General features: G+C 35.8%; 2 protein-coding genes across 2 annotated transcripts in view; both read left to right on the forward strand.

Annotated features, from left to right (window-relative positions):
* LOC145689926 (ATP-dependent DNA helicase DDX31) overlaps positions 1–18,196 on the forward strand; it is a 379,619-nt gene that overhangs the window by 17,790 nt on the left and 343,633 nt on the right. The gene's annotated exons all lie outside the window — the stretch shown is intronic.
* On the forward strand, positions 4,755–16,365 carry LOC145689925 (uncharacterized). The gene is made up of 3 exons (XM_081764279.1): positions 4,755–5,280; positions 8,818–15,450; positions 16,124–16,365. Exon 2 carries the CDS (start codon positions 9,094–9,096, stop codon positions 13,807–13,809), a length of 4,716 nt encoding a protein of 1,571 aa, XP_081620405.1. The 5' UTR covers positions 4,755–5,280; positions 8,818–9,093; the 3' UTR covers positions 13,810–15,450; positions 16,124–16,365.

An 18,196-nucleotide genomic window follows, 5' to 3' on the forward strand; every position in this document is an offset into this window, starting at 1 on the left:
ATGCATCGGGTTTTAGCCCGCTTACCAAAAATACAATGCTGAATTATCAATCGAAATTCACGTAATTATTAACGCGGTCCAAAGAAATAATCTATTAATCGACTATTTTGGAATCAAAAATGACGACCCACAAACATAGAACACAAACAAAGGACAATCAACTATAATATATATTAATGAACACTCACCTCTTATATTCTTCTTTTTTTTTTTTACCTTTCTTTGGTATTTACTACCTCGCTCTCAGTCTGCTTGTCGTCTGTTCTTTATCAAATTACAAGAATAAACGTGCTTAGGCAGTGATCGAAAAAGTAACTCAAAGACCAATGCTTAGGTCTGAAAACCGAAAACGTCCGAATGTAACTAGTTCTATCACTGATTCAGTCGGCTCTCTCTCGGACCACAAAACATCGAGAGTCACCAAAGAAATCAGTGATACTACGAGACAAACCCAGGATAAGGTATAGTGTCTCTTACCAAACGACATTCACCACTACTCTCACCTCAATATTCAACATTCTCATTCCCCCATTCAGCCAAACTAATTTCCATTCAAAGATCGAAAGTCACGCTCTGTTTCCAGATTCGCTAAAACCACTATGACCAAACTTAGGTCTTGTTTCAGCAAATTGAAATGCTCTCCCTCTTTTTCCACATTATCATTCCACCAATCCGTCAGACAATTGAACCCAGAGAGTGGTCGTTGCTACGATTGCAGGGAATATTATTATATTGCAAGACTATGCGTTCCAACGTGCAATGGGGAGCGAACCTCTGTTCTCACTCGAAATATCCCACTTTATCATTCCACCAACAAAGGAAAAACCACCTCGGATTCTGGATATTACGAGTATTAATGCATGCATAACATGCTATTTTTAAGGCAACAGCCAAGAACAGATTTATTTTACTCACTAGCACATCTAATCTTCCTGCCGAAAGGAACCCACATAGAAATACACCATTTAACACTCTCGATAAAATACGATAGATTTTGGCGAGGAAAGAAATAGCGACTTATTGACCAAGACTTAGGTCAACTATACAGATTTCTACGTTACTAATTGAATTCATCAAATGCCCCTGCACACCTGAACACGAAACAAACTTGTCTGACTTAAAAGTATGGAAATATGAACAAATACAAATTTCACTCAATACTTCGAGCACCATTTAGACACTGGATAATCACAGAGCATAATCTAACCTCTACAATTTACTCAGACAGCACCAATGCACATGGTCAAACACCAACCTTCCGTTTGCAACTTTTCGTATCACTATTTTTCTTCCTTTCTTATCAAAAAGAAAGAAAATCACGAAACACAACACAACTTGCACTTTTATTCTTGTATATTGAATCAACTCCTTCCAGATATAACTAATGCAAAAATTAGCAGACACTAATAACTAAGTCAAACGAACAAGACACGCGTCCCATATTCTAACATCGACGATAAATTATCCGCCTGCTAGGAGACTGCAGGAAAACGTCCTCCTTCCTTCCAAAACGCTACAGCTGCGGGCCGTGGGTCAACGGGGGGGATACCGAAACGTAAAAGTAATCCAAAATGACCGATATTAGTGTCAAATCCATAGTTTTCGCGGTTGCTGATATCAATGACGACACTACCATTAGCGATTACTTTCAAATTCATCCACCGTTGTATGCGGGCCTTGGGTCACCAGAGGGGGGAGTTCCGAGACATGTAAAAATAATCGAAAATGACCGATATTAATGTCAAATCCATAGTTTTCGGGATAGCTGAGCTCAATGGTGAAACTCAAGACCACGTTTACTTTCATATTTAGCCCCCATCAGCTAAGAAAGGGGGGCATTATAAAGGGGATCACGAGACATGTAAAAATAATCCACAATGACCGATGTCAAATCCGTAGTTTTCGCGGTGGCTGAGATCAATGGTGATACTTTCATTAGCGATTATTTTCAAATTTAGCCACCATTGTATGCGGGCCGGGAGTCACCGGGGGTGGGGAATTGCGAGACATGTAAAAATAATGGAAAGTGACCGATATTAGTGTCAAATCCATAGTTTTCGCTGTCGCTGAGATGAATGGTGATACTTCCACAGGCGTTGACTTCCAAATGCAGCCCCCATCGGCTGTGGGCCAGAGGCATTGTTTTTTTTTTAATTGGAACCAGAGGATTATAGGGACTTTTACTGGCATATGTAAAAAGTAGTAGAAAATGGCAGATGCTAGTGTCACATTCATAGTTTTCGCGGTATTGGTTGGGGGTTGGTGGGGGCCAGAGGAGATTTTTTCACAATACGAACCAAGGGGGTCTGAGGGGTGGTTCACCGGGACATGTAAAAGTAGTAGAATTTGTGTCGAATCCATATTTATTGGGGTTGCTCAGACGTATAGTGACACCCCCGATAGTGTATACGTTCAAATTCAACCCCCATCGGCCTTCCCAATGAAAACACATGTACGTTGTTGGATATATATTCACACAAAATATATCCAATTTTAGAAATGTTTCTTAATTGTTCTCCCGTTGTTCAGTTCGATTACATTGATATTTTATCTCATCCATGCGAAGAACGGGCATAACAGCTAGTACGAAATGGTAAAGTGTTTGTTATGGAACAAATTACAATGAATTCAATTATATACATAATAATTATAATTAATAATTATTTCCTTGTTGAATTATAGATACTTTTCAATGGAAAACTGAATAAAATTTAAAAGTCCCAAATCAACGTAAAGTAGACCAACGTAAAGGAAAAATGTATAAAATTTTCCATATAATTAAGCTTACAAACTTAAATGGAAATTTATCTTAATTACATGTAAATTTTTGTGTCGTTTTGTGCGCCTATTTCCTCGTTTTCTGCGTCACCGGAAATGGGTCAATGTTATCCTACAAATATGGTGGAACAAGTTAATGCTGTTCCGTTAGGAACGATTTCGAGGTCGTTTCCTTCACATCATCTTGTGCGTGTTTTCTACCATTTTGTAAACCTATTTCCACGTTTTGCGAATCAATGGTAGTGGGTCAAAATGGGCATTCAATGTGGGAAGAAAAATGATCCACTCTCCCACCAGTATCGAATTTCAAGGTCGCTTTTTCGCATTGTTTAGTGCATGTTTTTACCGTTACTGCGCATATTTTCACGTTTTGTAGGCCAACGAAAGTAGGTCAAAGACGACCTACAAATATGGCAGAAAAAGACATATCCATTCCACTTTCAAGGTCCATTTTGATCCTCTCCCACTGATGCACAAAGCGACACAAATCATGAAAAAAAAAAAAGTGAAGAAAACGACCTCGACATTTGATGGTGACGGAACAGCATTAAGTTATTCCGCTATACTTGTAGGCCATTTTGACCCATTTTCGTTGTTGCACTAAAGTGGAAATAGGAGCACAAAACAGTACAAAGCAGGCACTATACGATGCGAAAGAAACGACCTCCAAATTCGATAGTGGCGGAACAATGGCTCTATTTCCTCACACATTGATCGACCATTTTGACGCATTTCTGGTGATGCTCAAAACGTGGAAGTAAGCAAACAGAACTGTACAAAATACACACTAAACGATGCGAAAGAACCAACCCCGAAATTCGATAGTGGCGGAACAGTGAGCCATTTAACTCCCACTTTAAAGCCCCGTTTAACTCACCTCGGATGATGCACAAGACGAGAAATAGGCGCAGAAAACTTAAAAAAGGCACTAAACGATGCGAAAGTAACGATCTGGAAATTCGATAGTGTCGGAACAGTGGGTCATTTTCGTCACACCTTGGAGGCTCATCTTGACACACTTCTAGTGACGCACAAAACGTCGAAATAGGCGCACTAAAGGGTACGCGGTGTGAAATTAACGACCTCGAAATTCGATAGTGGCGGAACAGTGGGTCATTTTCGTCCCATCTTGGAAGCCCATTTTGACCCACTTCTGGTGACACACAAAACGTGGAAATGGGGGCACGAAACAGCACGAAAATTCAGTTGTTCGATCAAAAGGAAGGACCTCGAAATTCGGTAGTGGCGAAGAAGTGGGTCATTTTCGTCCCACCTTCGAGGCCCATTTTGACCGTCTTCCAGTGACGCACAAAACGTCGAAATAGGCGCACAAAAGGGCACGCGGAGTAGAATTGAGGCTGGATAGACGGCCGAGTCAGCAAAAAATTATCTTGTTTTCCTAGAAATCGATATCATTTCCTGGAATTGGGAGGCAAGTTTCGACAAGCCTTTAGTTGCTATGTTCATAGCCTTTTACGGGTAGTACAGAAGCGCGTGGGAAAATTTTGGTTTATTTGAATCCCCGTTACCCCCTACTCCTCCTGGAAAGCCAAAGAGCATAAGCGATTTAGCCCCTTGATCCTATTCCCACGAGATGACTGTAGAATATGAACTGAAAACATGATATTCAAATGATCGAAGCTTCTCAGCAGATTGTATGAAATTGGTCTTAGTTGCTAAGGTAAATATTATATGTCATGATTTTTTTTTTTAAAAGCGTGAGATGAGACACACTATATGAGTCTCATAACGAAACACATACTCATGCAAAATCGTGTTGATTAGCCCCTTGGCCCTATTCCCACAAAGTGTCTGTAGAAGACGTGATAGTCAAATGATCAAATCCTCTCACGAAATTGGCTTAGTTGCTAAGGTAAATATTGTATTTCACAATTTTTTAAAGACGTGAGACATGAAACCAGATATAAGTCTCATAACGAAACACATACCTATACACTCCTTTCCCCACACCTCCTGCGAATGGATTCCATTGATTGAGCAAATTCTAATAATGAAAACTTCTCATAGCATATCATATTGTTTAAAACGTAGGGTGTGAAGTGTGTTATATGAATATTCACATGATGGTATCTGCTATGCTAAGTAAATCGATATCACTTCCTGTTTAGTTGTTATGTTCATAGCCTTTGAGAACATCATGTTGCTAGAAACAAGATGAAACATGCCTTTTAGGGTTACCATCAGCTATAGGTTCATGAAAAAACACGCCTTTTCTAGTCGCCTTGTATTGGTTAGCTAATTTGAATTCCCAAGCCCCGCCCCACCTCCCGCAAAGACTCTTGAACGTCTACCGGATCTTCATCAGAGTCCTTTCAGTTACCACGATTGAAACCTACCAATTGATTGTGTTTTCAGCTTAAACTGTAGTGAGTGTTTTGTGCTTTAAGTTCTTAGGATTAAATCCTATCAATTGATTGTGTTTTCAACCTAAAACTGAAGTGTATGTGTGTTTTGTGATACCGCTCGTTCTTATTAAAATAGGTAAGTAAAATATATATGTTCTTTCTTCATTTAGTTATAAAGGCAGTTGAAAGAACAAGTGTATTTATTCAAAGTTCCGTTCATGTTCTAACATTTAAAAAAAAAAAAACACACAGACACATATGTGAATGTCTGTTTTGTTAGTCTCTTTCTTCCTCTGTTTTGCTAGTACATTGAACTACATCTTAAAATGGTTTAGTTTCAAAAGCAACAGATAAGATGCCATTGTCAAATGTTTTGATGATACGTACTACAACGAGATAACAAGACTGCCCTAGTTAAAAACACATAAGCGAACTTCTATGATGCTTCTAAGAAAAATGATAAGATGAAATTCTTGAATGTTTTCTGGTTCGCATTGCAATTGTCGCAAGAAGTGTCTGTAGACTTGGTATTTTAATTTTGATAATATGATGTATACGTCTGTCTTTCTGTTTGTAAATGAAATCTTTTAAACAATGAAGAGATTTACGTCCAACAATAAAGCCATCAAGGTCTGTCTGTCTTTCTATGTCGGCTATGCTAATGGAGACGATGGTGATGAGTTGAGTTGATTTTAGTTCAGCGTCCCTTTCAACAGCAAGGCTATATGAGACGTGGACCTACTGATTATCGTGGAATCTGAACCACTAAGTTTTACGTCTTACAGTTATGACGGCTATGCTAATGCAGGCGGTGATGATGAGTTGATGAGTTGAGTTGATTTTAGTTTAGCGTCCCTTTCAGCAGCGAGGCTATATGAGACGTGGACCTACTGATTAACGTGGAATCCGAATCACATGAGCTCCCGCCGGGACGATGGTAATGAGAAATGAATGAATGAAATGTTGCATTAAATTCACGTACACGGTGTTTGTCCACCGAGTTTTTACGTCCTACGGTTACGTCTACTAGGCTAATGAAGGAGAGGTGATAATGAAAAAATGAATGAAATGATGTAATGAAGAAAGTGGAAGGAAACTGATGAACTCCGAAGGGAAATCCACGCATACGATGTTTGTCCACCACAATGTTCATAGGGCACGAACTGGAATCGAATCAGGGACCCAAGCACTTGAGGTGAACGCTCTACCACTGAGCCACCGTGCCCTCTGGAACGTAAAAATGAAATGATAAGGACGGTTTTCGGGGGACAGTCAATAGCATCTTTTCGTTAAGTTGTAAAGGAAGCAGGGAATTTGTGGTCGCTAAAATTAATGACAAGTATATAGAAAAAAAGACATGATTTGAACACGGGACCTCATGCACCAGAGGTAAACACTCTACCACTGAGGCACTGAAGTTAATTTCATAATTTTCTAATGTTAATAAGAGTGAAATCTAACGTTAAATACACATACACAAGTCAACGAACTGAGAGAGTTTCTGTATCTGCAATGTCTACTTGCAAAGAGCAGAAAAATAAGATAACAGAACATGTTTTGTATTTCAATGTTGTTCTCCAGCTGTCGCGTCAACATTATCTTAGGTCATGGTTTCAGACAACACGAAGCGAAGATATGTATGTGTGTATGTGTTTTAGGTAATATTAAAACAGTGTTTGAGATCTAAAACTTTACAAAACTAGTGTTGCTTATTCATCTCGGATGTCGTTACCTATGTCATATGATCTTGATTGATTTTTGAGTTTAACGTTCCGTTCAGCAGCGAGGCTATATGCACCACAAAGTTCACACGGCGAGAGTTAGGATCGAACCAGGGACCCCAATCACCGGAGGTGAACGCTTTACCACTGATCCACAGAACCCCACGATTTCAACATGGGGCACAAATCTTCAAGTTAAAACAATTGTCTATTCTCAAATAAGAGAACATTTCTCCATTTCTTTAAGTTGATCTAGGAAGTTGAACTTTATACAGTTTTCTCCATATTATAGTCTAAGCTGTATGTGATATTACTTTAAAAGGACGAAAGTAGTTAAAATATTCCCTATTATTATCATCAATTTCTTCTAAAATGCTCAGAATCCCGTTATAGAATTCGTATACTAGCTATGTACACAGGCGTGCATTAAGAAATTTTTTGTTGGGAGAGGTCCAAGCTTTGGGCGACGGGGCTCAAACACTACAAGCCTCTGTGTAGTATTGAACGCATATTATTTTGCACTCGAAAAGACAATAAGTACTTGTAAAATACTTTCATCTATATTGTCATAGCGTCCCTTTCAGCAGCGAGGCTATATGAGACGTGGACACTAAATCACCAAGGACCCCTATCGCATCACAAGTGAACGCTTTACCAATGATTCACCGAGACCCCCTAGTACTTGTAAAAATTCTTTCATCTATATTGTCATAGCGTCCCTTTCAGCATCGAGGCTATATGAGACGTTGACACTAAATCACCAAGGTCCCCTATCGCATCACAAGTGAACGCTTTACCACTGATTCACCGAGTCCCCTTAGTTCAAAGTACAGTACTCATGTAATAATATTATCTAACATAAAGTTTACTTGTCGAGGGGCTCCCTGGGGGTAATATTCATACACGTAAAATATTTTAAAATAAACAATATTAGTACCGATTCCATAGTTTTCGAAGGTGGTGTATTCAATAAAGACACTTTGAAAATAGTAACATGACATCTAAGGGGTAAAAAAAAAAAAAGTGGTGAGCTCACGGGGTCTCCCTAGGGGGTAATATTCATACACGTAAAATATTTTAAAATAAACAATATTAGTACCGATTCCATAGTTTTCGAAGGTGTTGTATTCAATAAAGACACTTTGAAAATAGTAACATGACATCTAAGGGGTAAAAAAGTGATGAGCTCACGGGGGATGATATTCATACACGTAAAAAATAATTTAAAATAAACAGTATTAGTTTCGATTCCATAGTTTTCGAAGATGTTGTATTCAATAAAGACACTTTGAAATCAGTAACGTGACATCTAAGGGGTAAAAAGTGTTGAGCTCCCGGGGGTGATATTCATACACGTAAAATAAACAACATTAGTATCGATTCTATAGTTTTCGAAGGTGTTGTATTCAATAAAGTCACTTTGAAATCAGTAACACAACATCTAAGGGGTAAAAAGTTGTGGGCTCCCAGGGGGTGGTATTCTTACACGTAAAAAGGGGAGCATATGAATAAGACAAGTAAGACACATGTAGAAACGGTTTTCCGGGGAAAGTCAATAGCATCTTTTCGTTAAGTTGTAAAGAAGATAGCATTGAATTTGTGGTCGCTAAAATTAATGACAGTATAAAAGAAAGAAGTGTAGAGAGGAGGAGGAGGAGGAAATACGGATTTCGCGTTCACTAAAATTAACGATAAAATTCTAAAACAGAATAAGTATAAAAGACCGTGTAATCTACATATCTTCATTAGTCAATACATTTGAAAGAGATTGTGAGCATACATTTGTTTCACTCTTCATCCCATGGAATAGGAAGAAAAGTTAAAAATATTTAAAAGGTATGATGAGAGATTATTTCATTGACATTATAAAGTTCTGTCTTATATAGTATATATTTATATATCTAATATATATTGATTTATAAGTAACAAAATTCATTTCTTTTTTATTTTAGGTTGCATACAAATAAAGATAAGTGTAATCCTTTTCCCTATTCCCGTTGATATTATTATTATTATTCCTTTTTAATTACTTATATATATCACATTTTACTTACTCGTATATTCTTTTAAACGCTTATATACCCTTTCAAAATATTTATATACATATATATATATTCCATTTAAATAAGATTTATATATCCTATTATATATCATATTCATATTCATATACTATTACATATACCATTTACATATATTGCATTACGTATATATACATCTGAGGAAGAAAAATGGCAAAAGAGAGTACGCAAGATTTACTGAAGGAGATTACGGTCTTCATTAATGACATTGAAGAAGAAGAAGAGGTAGTGGACGTAAATAACGAAACGCAAGTTCTTTTAAGTGAAATAAATGCCATAATCGGGATAGAAGAAGAAGAAGAAGAAGAAATGCAAGAAGAAGAAGAAGAAGAAGACGCAAAAGAAGAAATGGAAATAGATCATCATGAAAAAATGCAAGAAGAAGAAGCCGGAGAAGAACAAATGAAAATAGAAGAAAGAATAGAAGAAGCAGCAACAGAAGAAGAAGAAGAAAGAGAAACTATTGAAATTCAAATTCCAGTAGAAAAAGAAGAAGAATATGATGAAGAAGAACTATTACAAATATTGAACAGTGCTAGCAATAGATCGATAACAGAAGAAGCATCAGGCCGTATTAAAGAAATTATAAAGTGGTTACAAGAAGGAACAGAAGAAGACGTCGAAGAAAGGAGAAATGAAGAAGAACTGCTAAATCTCACGTTTTCCCAAATAATAGGAGAGGATTACAATAAGGAAGAGATGAAGATAGAAGAAGAAGATGATAAGTTTTACACGAATGAACTAGAAAATTGGATTAACAATTTGTTTCCCGATCCCAGAAAAGAAGAAGAAGAAGTAATATATCCCTCAATTATGGAAATATTAGCAGAGGCTAGTGCAGAACACGAAGAAATGGAAGTCGATTTAGACGACATAGAAAAAAGAATGGACGAATTGCTAGCCGTATTTCAAGCACAACGAAATTCAAATATACAAGTAGGATTCGGAAATAACAACCGTAATGATGGACACAATAGATTTCATATAATAGAAGAACGAAGAAGACAATACAGAAGATACAATATGGAGGGTAGAATGCTACGATTCCGTCTAGCCCCCGTGCGTGCAGATGAAAACCCTTTTACGGCAATTGAAGCAAGTCTACGGGCACTAATAGATTATTTGCTACGTAATGTGGACCAGCATGATTACGTAGGAATAACAATTACAAATGAGAGAGAAGGACACCGCCCTTTTTGGTTGTCATTCAGAGAAGCAAGAAATCTCTCAGCAGAAGTTCTATGGATAAGTTATGAGAAAGTACTGCAAAGTAATGCGGCTTTTCTTATAAATGAAGATTGCATTGTGAATTTTCATCATGTACGTATGCCAAGAGGACAAGGTGGATTAAAACAACATGTTATGAATACTGCAGAATATGTAAAGGCAAAACGTGGTATTATCACAATTAAGAATAAAGGCACAAGATGTTTAGCACATGCAATCATCGTTGCCATAGGACTGAAAAAATACAAGGGGAGAAATCAAACTGAATACAATAGATATGTAAAACATCAAAGTAAATATATCATAGAAAAAGAAGCAGAAAATCTGTGTGAAGCTGCCGATGTAGATCTTAGCCATGGTGGCGGAATTCCTGAAATTCGTAAATTTCAGGAATATTTAAAGGATTATAAAATCACAGTGTATAGGGGTTTTTCAGGAAGTGATGTTATGTTTGAAGCACCACCAAGTGATAACGAGAGAACTGCTTTAAATTTACTGTTTATAGATAACCACTTCAACGTCATTGAAAGCTTGACATCATGTTTTAGCTGTAGTTATTATTGTGAAAGTTGTCATAAGAAATATGAAAACAAGCATGCACATTTGAAACATTGTACAGCTGTATGTTTTCGTTGTCATCAGAAGCCACCATGTGATTTTAAAGAAATCCATATTACATGCAATGATTGTAATCGAGAATTTTATGGACAGTCATGCTATGACTATCACAAGTCAGCGCCGTATCAAAATGGAAAGCCTTTATGTTCCATTGTGAAATGTTGTGCCCAGTGTTTGAAAATTTATGTAGTAAAAGAGAAAGGTTCTCACGTATGTGGAGAAACTTATTGCAACATTTGCTATGCTATAGTACCACCCAATCATGAATGTTACATGAAAGTGAATGAAAGAAGAAAATCGAAAAAAGCCAATGAAAAAATCATCATGGAGAAGAAAGCTATGATTCTGTTTTATGATATTGAATGCACACAAGATACGAAAATAGAAGATGAGGACGCAAACATATATGAACACATACCTAATGTCTTGGTTAGTCAACATGTATGTTACCAGTGTTATGAAGATAACAACATCAAGAATGATTGTGTCATTTGTGGAAAGCGAGAAAATATTTTTGACGGAGAAAATGTAATAGAAGATTTTCTAAAACATCTTCAACAACGTCGACCAAACATTAAATCAGTAATCTGTGTTGCCCATAACTCAAAGGGATATGACGCACATTTCATCATTAAGACCATGGTTGAGAAGATGAATTGGACTCCAGAAGTAATCATGAATGGAGCAAAAATTCTCTCTCTTAAAATAGGAAACGTAACCTTCATCGATTCACTAAGCTTTCTTCCTATGCCCTTAAGTAAATTAAGTGGTGCATTTGGGCTTCAATCGTGCAAAGGATATTTCCCACACTTCTTTAATCGACGTGAGAACCAAACCTATGAAGGGCCGCTTCCAGACATTAAATATTACGGAGCAGATACTATGAAAGTAGACGAAAGACGCAAGTTTCTCCAATGGTATACCGAACATCAAAACGACACCTTTAAAATGAAAGAAGAACTCATCAAGTATTGTGTACAGGATGTCGAGGTATTACGTCAAGCCTGTATTTCATTTATGAATACATTTGAATCTGAAACTAATGTCAATCCCTTACTTGAATGTATTACAATTGCCAGTGCATGTAATTTGGTATATCGTAGAAATTTCTTAAAGGAAAATACAATTGGTATCATACCAAAGAACGGATATCGATGGAGAGATGTACAATCAGTTGAAGCAGTACAATGGATAGCTTGGGAAGAAAAAACCAGAAACATCCAAATTACCAATGCTGCACGTAGTAAGGAAAAACGAATAGCATCAATGAAAGTAGATGGTGTATGGACAGATCCCAACACAGGAAAAATACACGTCTGGGAGTATGAAGGCGATTTCACACATGGTTGTATCTACTGCTACCCTAACGACAGAGATAAACCCATCTATAACAATGCTACAGATACCATGGAATTTCGATATGAAGCAACAAAGAAGAAAATCCAAAAATTAAAAGATTTTGGCTGTGAAGTGCATGAAATATGGGGTTGTGAATTTAAAAAACAATTGGCAGGAAATGAAGAGATGAAGAAGTATGTTAGTAATCATCCGTATACAAAGAAAACACCATTAAAACCTCGTGACGCTTTTTATGGAGGACGTGTGAATGCCATACGTTTGTATCATAAAGCAGAAGAATCTGAAGGAGAGACCATAAAATACAAAGATGTTATTTCCCTTTATCCTTTTATCTCTAAGACTAAGAAGTTTCCAATTCGTCATCCTACTATCTATCTGCCTGGAGATTCAAATATTCCCACCATTGAAGAAGTAGAAGGATTAGTTAAGCTCAGTATTTTGCCTCCAAAACAACTGTTTCATCCTGTCCTCCCTTATAAATCAAATGATAGATTGATGTTTCCACTCTGCCGTACATGTTGTGATGAATTAAATCAAGCACCTTGTAATCACAACGATGAAGACCGAGTGCTACATGGAACATGGGTAGCAGATGAAGTAAGAAAGGCATTAGAAAAAGGATACAAAATAATAGATATTCATGAAATATGGGCATATGACGTTGTTCAATATGATGAAAAAACAAAAAGTGGTGGCTTATTTGCAGAATACATAAACACCTTCCTGAAAGCAAAAACAGAAGCAAGTGGATGGCCAGCATGGTGTGAAACAGATGAATTAAAGAAGAAGTACATTCAGCAATTTTATGAAAAGGAAGGAATACGTCTAGATGAGAACAAAATTAAACATAATCCAGCACTTAGAAGTTTAGCTAAATTAATGCTAAATTCATTTTGGGGAAAATTTGGTCAACGTGAGAACATGGGTCATGTCAGCATTATTAATGAACCCAAGGAATTATATGAAAAATTAACATCTCATGATATAGATGTTCATCAAATATTCCCAGTAAATGATGACATGTTATATGTATATTGGCAATACAACGATGACGTTCCTGTTTCACTACCAACAGTAAATGTTGTCATAGCCGCATACACAACAGCACAAGCAAGATTAGAATTGTACAAATATTTAGATCAACTACAAGAAAGAGTATTATATTTTGATACTGATTCCGTCATTTATACGCAAAAACCTGGTGAAAGTACAATTCCAACTGGTGACTTTTTAGGCGATTTAACAAATGAAGTCCTCGAATATGGTAAAGAAGCCTATATTTCAGAATATGTATCGGCGGGCCCGAAGAATTACAGCTTACGTATTTTTGATCCCAGCACGAAGAAGGAGTTTCAAGTATGCAAGATACGGGGCTTTTCATTAAACTATGAATCTTCAAAACACCTAAATTTTGATGTAATGAAGAAAATGATAGTAGATAATGAAGAGGATGCAGAAGAAGAAGAAGAAGAATCTCGTCCCACGGAAGTCAAAATTACCAATGAGAAAAAAATTTGCCGCAGGAAAGACCATACTATCGTCAGCATGCCCGAAACAAAAATTTATAAGATAAATTATATTAAACGACGTAGAATTCCAAATTCATATGATACTCTTCCATATGGCTACACTACTTCCAACAAAAGAAGAAGAGAAATGTAATAAGGCCCTTTATAAATATACGTATGAAGAAAGAATGATCATATTCTTTAACATGGACACGACGTGGAAACATCCCTTTTCATGTATTGTTGCCGGACCAAGTGGATGTGGAAAAACTTCCTTTGTAATACAGGATCTGGATATCAACGAAGGAAAAGAAGAAGAATTACACATCATTCCATCTTTAACCCTTCACCATTACACATCATCAAGCGCAAGAAGAAGAAGGAGAAGGGCAAGAGGAAACGTACACAGAAAACAAAGAAAAATCAGTCTTATAAGAAGAGGAAGTTATCACACGATATCTTTGATTAAATCATCACCATTATGGCTTTCTTACATCATCAATCCTGCGACTGTGTAAAAAGTGAACTAGATATTTTTTCTACAAAACCAACGCAAACCAGTATATTGGATAATCATGTTGTTACATACAAACCAATCAGTTCACTAGCTGATAATGCTCCTATAGAGTTTGTCATCCCAGGAACAAGTGATGAATACATAGATCTACCACATACTCTTCTTTACATCGAAGCTCAAATCGTTAAGCCTGATGGATCAGCATTTGGTGAAAGTGATAAAGCTGTGGCTCCTATTAATGACTTTTTAAATTCTATGTTCAGTGAAGTGGAAGTGTATTTAAATAACAAACTGATTTCATTTCCATCTCATAATCATCCATATCGATCATACATTGAAAAACTGTTAAATTATGATGATTCTGCTAAAAATACTCATCTTCAATGTGCATTCTGGTTTCAAGATACTGCTGGACATATGGATGCAACATCTAGTGGTAATAAAGGATTTCAACAACGTTATGAATTAACAAAAAAAAAGTGCAAAATTCGACATGCTTGGACATCTTCATTGTGATATTTTTAATCAAGATAAATTTTTAATCCAAGGAGTAGAATTACGTCTCAAGTTAATTCCTGCAAAGCCAAACTTTTGTCTCATCGCTAGTGATGCGTCTGTTGAAGCTAAAGTGAACATTTTAGACGCTGCTTTACATATTAAAAAGATTAATGTTAGTCCTACAATAAAACTAGCACATAACAAGCTTCTACAATCAACAACAGCCAAATATCCTCTCACAAGAGTGCAAATGAAGTCGTTCGTCATTCCAAAGGATCTTCAATCAAAAACAATAGATAATTTATTTATGGGAGTATTACCAACTCGAGTGATTGTGGCGTTTACACAAAATGATGCCTATACAGGAACAATAACTTCAAATCCATTTCATTTCAAACATTTTGACATCAATTTCTTCTCTCTATACATTGATGGAAAACCTGTACCTTCAAAACCATTACAACCAATTTTCGAAAACAACCTCTATGTTTCCTCATATCATACCTTATTCTGTGGATCAGGCATTCACTTTTCAAATCATGGCAACAATATTCCTCGCCTTGACTTTCCTCAAGGATACACTATCTTTGTTTTCGACATTACTCAAGATGGAGAAGCCAGCGCTGTGCAGCATTGGAATCTTATACGTCATGGGTGTGTTCGTCTGGAAGTTCATTTTACGAAGCCTCTACCAGCACCTATCTCCTGCATTGTGTATGGAGAATTCCAATCTCTCTTAGAAGTGGATCATCAGAGGAACATCATCATGGATTTTTAAAGGTACGTTATTTAAATATCATATCATATATGTACATGTCTGCATTTTTATACATGATGTCCTCTACACTAGATTTATTAAATGCTTTGCAAACAAATTCTTTATTTCACAATCATTTCGTTGGCGTATATGCAGCCAATGAATTACCAGCACATGTTCCACTACCTGCAGCTATCATCATAAATACAGATCCCTCGAACAAACTTGGCACACACTGGATTTCCGTATATATTCATACTGATGGCCGTGCCCACTACTTCGATACATTTGGATTTCCTCCATATGTAATGCATCATATTCAATTTCTACGTAGAAATTCCACTTCTTATACATTTAATAATAAACAAATTCAAAGTGTAAAATCATCCCTATGTGGACATTATTCATATCTTTTCCTATGCTTCAAAGCTAAAGGAAAGTCATTAAATGAATTTCATTACACTTTCTCATCAACTCCAGAAAAAAATGATCGTCGTTTGCTGTATTTACTTTTACAGGTAATCATGTCTTCATTCTTCTTCTTCTTCGTTTGTTTTGATTGCTTTTCTTTTCATATTATTGCAGGTAGCCATTTCTTCTTCTTCTTTATTATAATGTGTTTGTATGTATTATTATTTGTTCATGATTATAGATAAAATAAATTTTAAGTTTGTTTTTTTCATTTTTTCATTTCAGAGAGTAAAAGATCGTCATCGTGTGTATGGACATCATCTTCAATGTTCAGATTGACCTCTATCTACGTTTCATCACCAACATCAACAGCAGTAGTATCATCAGTGAACAGTATATGGCAGTTGTAAAGTTATCAACACATGGACAATGGAAACAAAATCTAACGTTCTTTTTAAAATGTACTATACTTACCGGCGTTTTAATTGTGTAAATAGTTTCATCAACAATAAACACTTTGTATTATTTTTTCTCTTTGAAAACAAATGTTTTATTTCTTATTTTCTCCGTTTCCTAATAAATAAATATGTTTTATGTCAGCTATGTAATTAAATACACATATCATAAAACATGTTTTTAAGTCATTGAATTAAAGAATTTCATAGTGATTTAAAAAAAAAGATTCTAAAACTGATTTTTAATTCAATGATGTAATCATATAACTACATAATAATAATAATGAATTCAAATACTTAATCAGTTATTCTTTCGTAAATTAAATCAAGTATGTGAATTCAATATTATTATTATTATTATGATAGGACTTTTGTTTTTAAAATTTTAATATTAATTATTTGAGTTCCTTTTTTTAAAAATTAAAAAAAAGTCCTATCATACTTAAGACAAAGTTGTATAATAATAATAATTTCAAATACTAATTTCTATTTTAACATTCATTTCAAGAATTTGAATTCGTTATGATTATTATTATTATTATTATACGTATCACTTATAATATACGAGGAAAAAATATGTTAGGATTTTTTTCTTATAAAAAATTTTAAAATCCTAACATATTGAGGTGTATGAAACGAACACAAAACACACACACACACACACAAATAAAACATTTCACTTTCCACTATATATATATTTTTATTACATTTGATATTACGTTGTTTCGTATACATGAAAAAACAAATCAATTTCTCCTTCTTTATGAAGAGTCGTTCACTTCATTGATACCCTCCGAAGGTTGAGTTTCGGTTTCCCCCCACCATGGCTGTGTCGATACACTATCAAATAAATCAGCCATTATTGAATCTATAAGTTTTTGTTTGCAAAATACTTTCATTTCCAATTTTAATCGTTCACCATCAATGTTCACATCACTGTTCTTATCAAGAGAGACACTTGGAAAACTGATGTTCATACCATTAATAATACTCTGTTCATCTACACAGGTATGGATTCCGGCAAGTCCTCTGCATGTAAGACACTGTAATTGTACATGATTACGAATAGTATCTGTACACAAGTCAAAATATTCACGTAGCACAACACTACAAACTTTACTGTTTTTCACAGCATGTTCAATACACGGTAATATTTTCAAGAAATAAAGCCAATCACTTGAAGATAAGTACACAGTGTTTCGAGGAGCATGAAGTGTTCCTTTCTTCTCTAACATCACTAATTTTTCACCCATTAGTTTTCGTACCACCAGTTCGTTTTTTCGACCAAGAGATTTTATAAATGTAATTTCCACTTGAGAATTTAAATAGTCCTTAACAAATGGGGTTAAATGTACAAGTTTCTCCCACTCTGCCAAATTTAACTCCACTCCAAACACAAGTCCTTTGCCAACACGAATCACTGGTTCAAATGTATCACTATCCAGTCCAATGCAAATTAATTTGGTTTTCATTGAATTAAGTCCATATTCAACATTTAACAAGTACTCTTTTTTGATATCCATAGTTGACGCACAAGCACTCAAAGACATGTTACTCCAGTCGCTGGTCAGTACAGAATAACGACACTATGCATACAGATGACTGCGCATGCATGAAGAGGAGGGGCGAAGAGGAAAATTCATGTTTCATCTTGTTTGTACATGGCACCATACACTTACGATGAGTAAACCAGTTCAGTAAATTCAAGATCGTGCATGTTACGTCCAGATACATTAATCTTCATTCCTTTATATATTAAACAGACATTTCCACTTTGTAAATACGTTAATAATGCACCATTATCTGCTTCCAATTTTTCAGTACAACGTCCAGGTAAAATCACTTTTTCACCTCCTTCAAATGTCACACAGGCCTTCCTACCATATACCGTTGTAATTATCTC

The sequence above is a fragment of the Thermobia domestica genome, chromosome 7 (assembly GCF_964235325.1).
Source record: "Thermobia domestica chromosome 7, izTheDome1.hap1.1, whole genome shotgun sequence".
NCBI lineage: Eukaryota > Metazoa > Arthropoda > Insecta > Zygentoma > Lepismatidae > Thermobia > Thermobia domestica.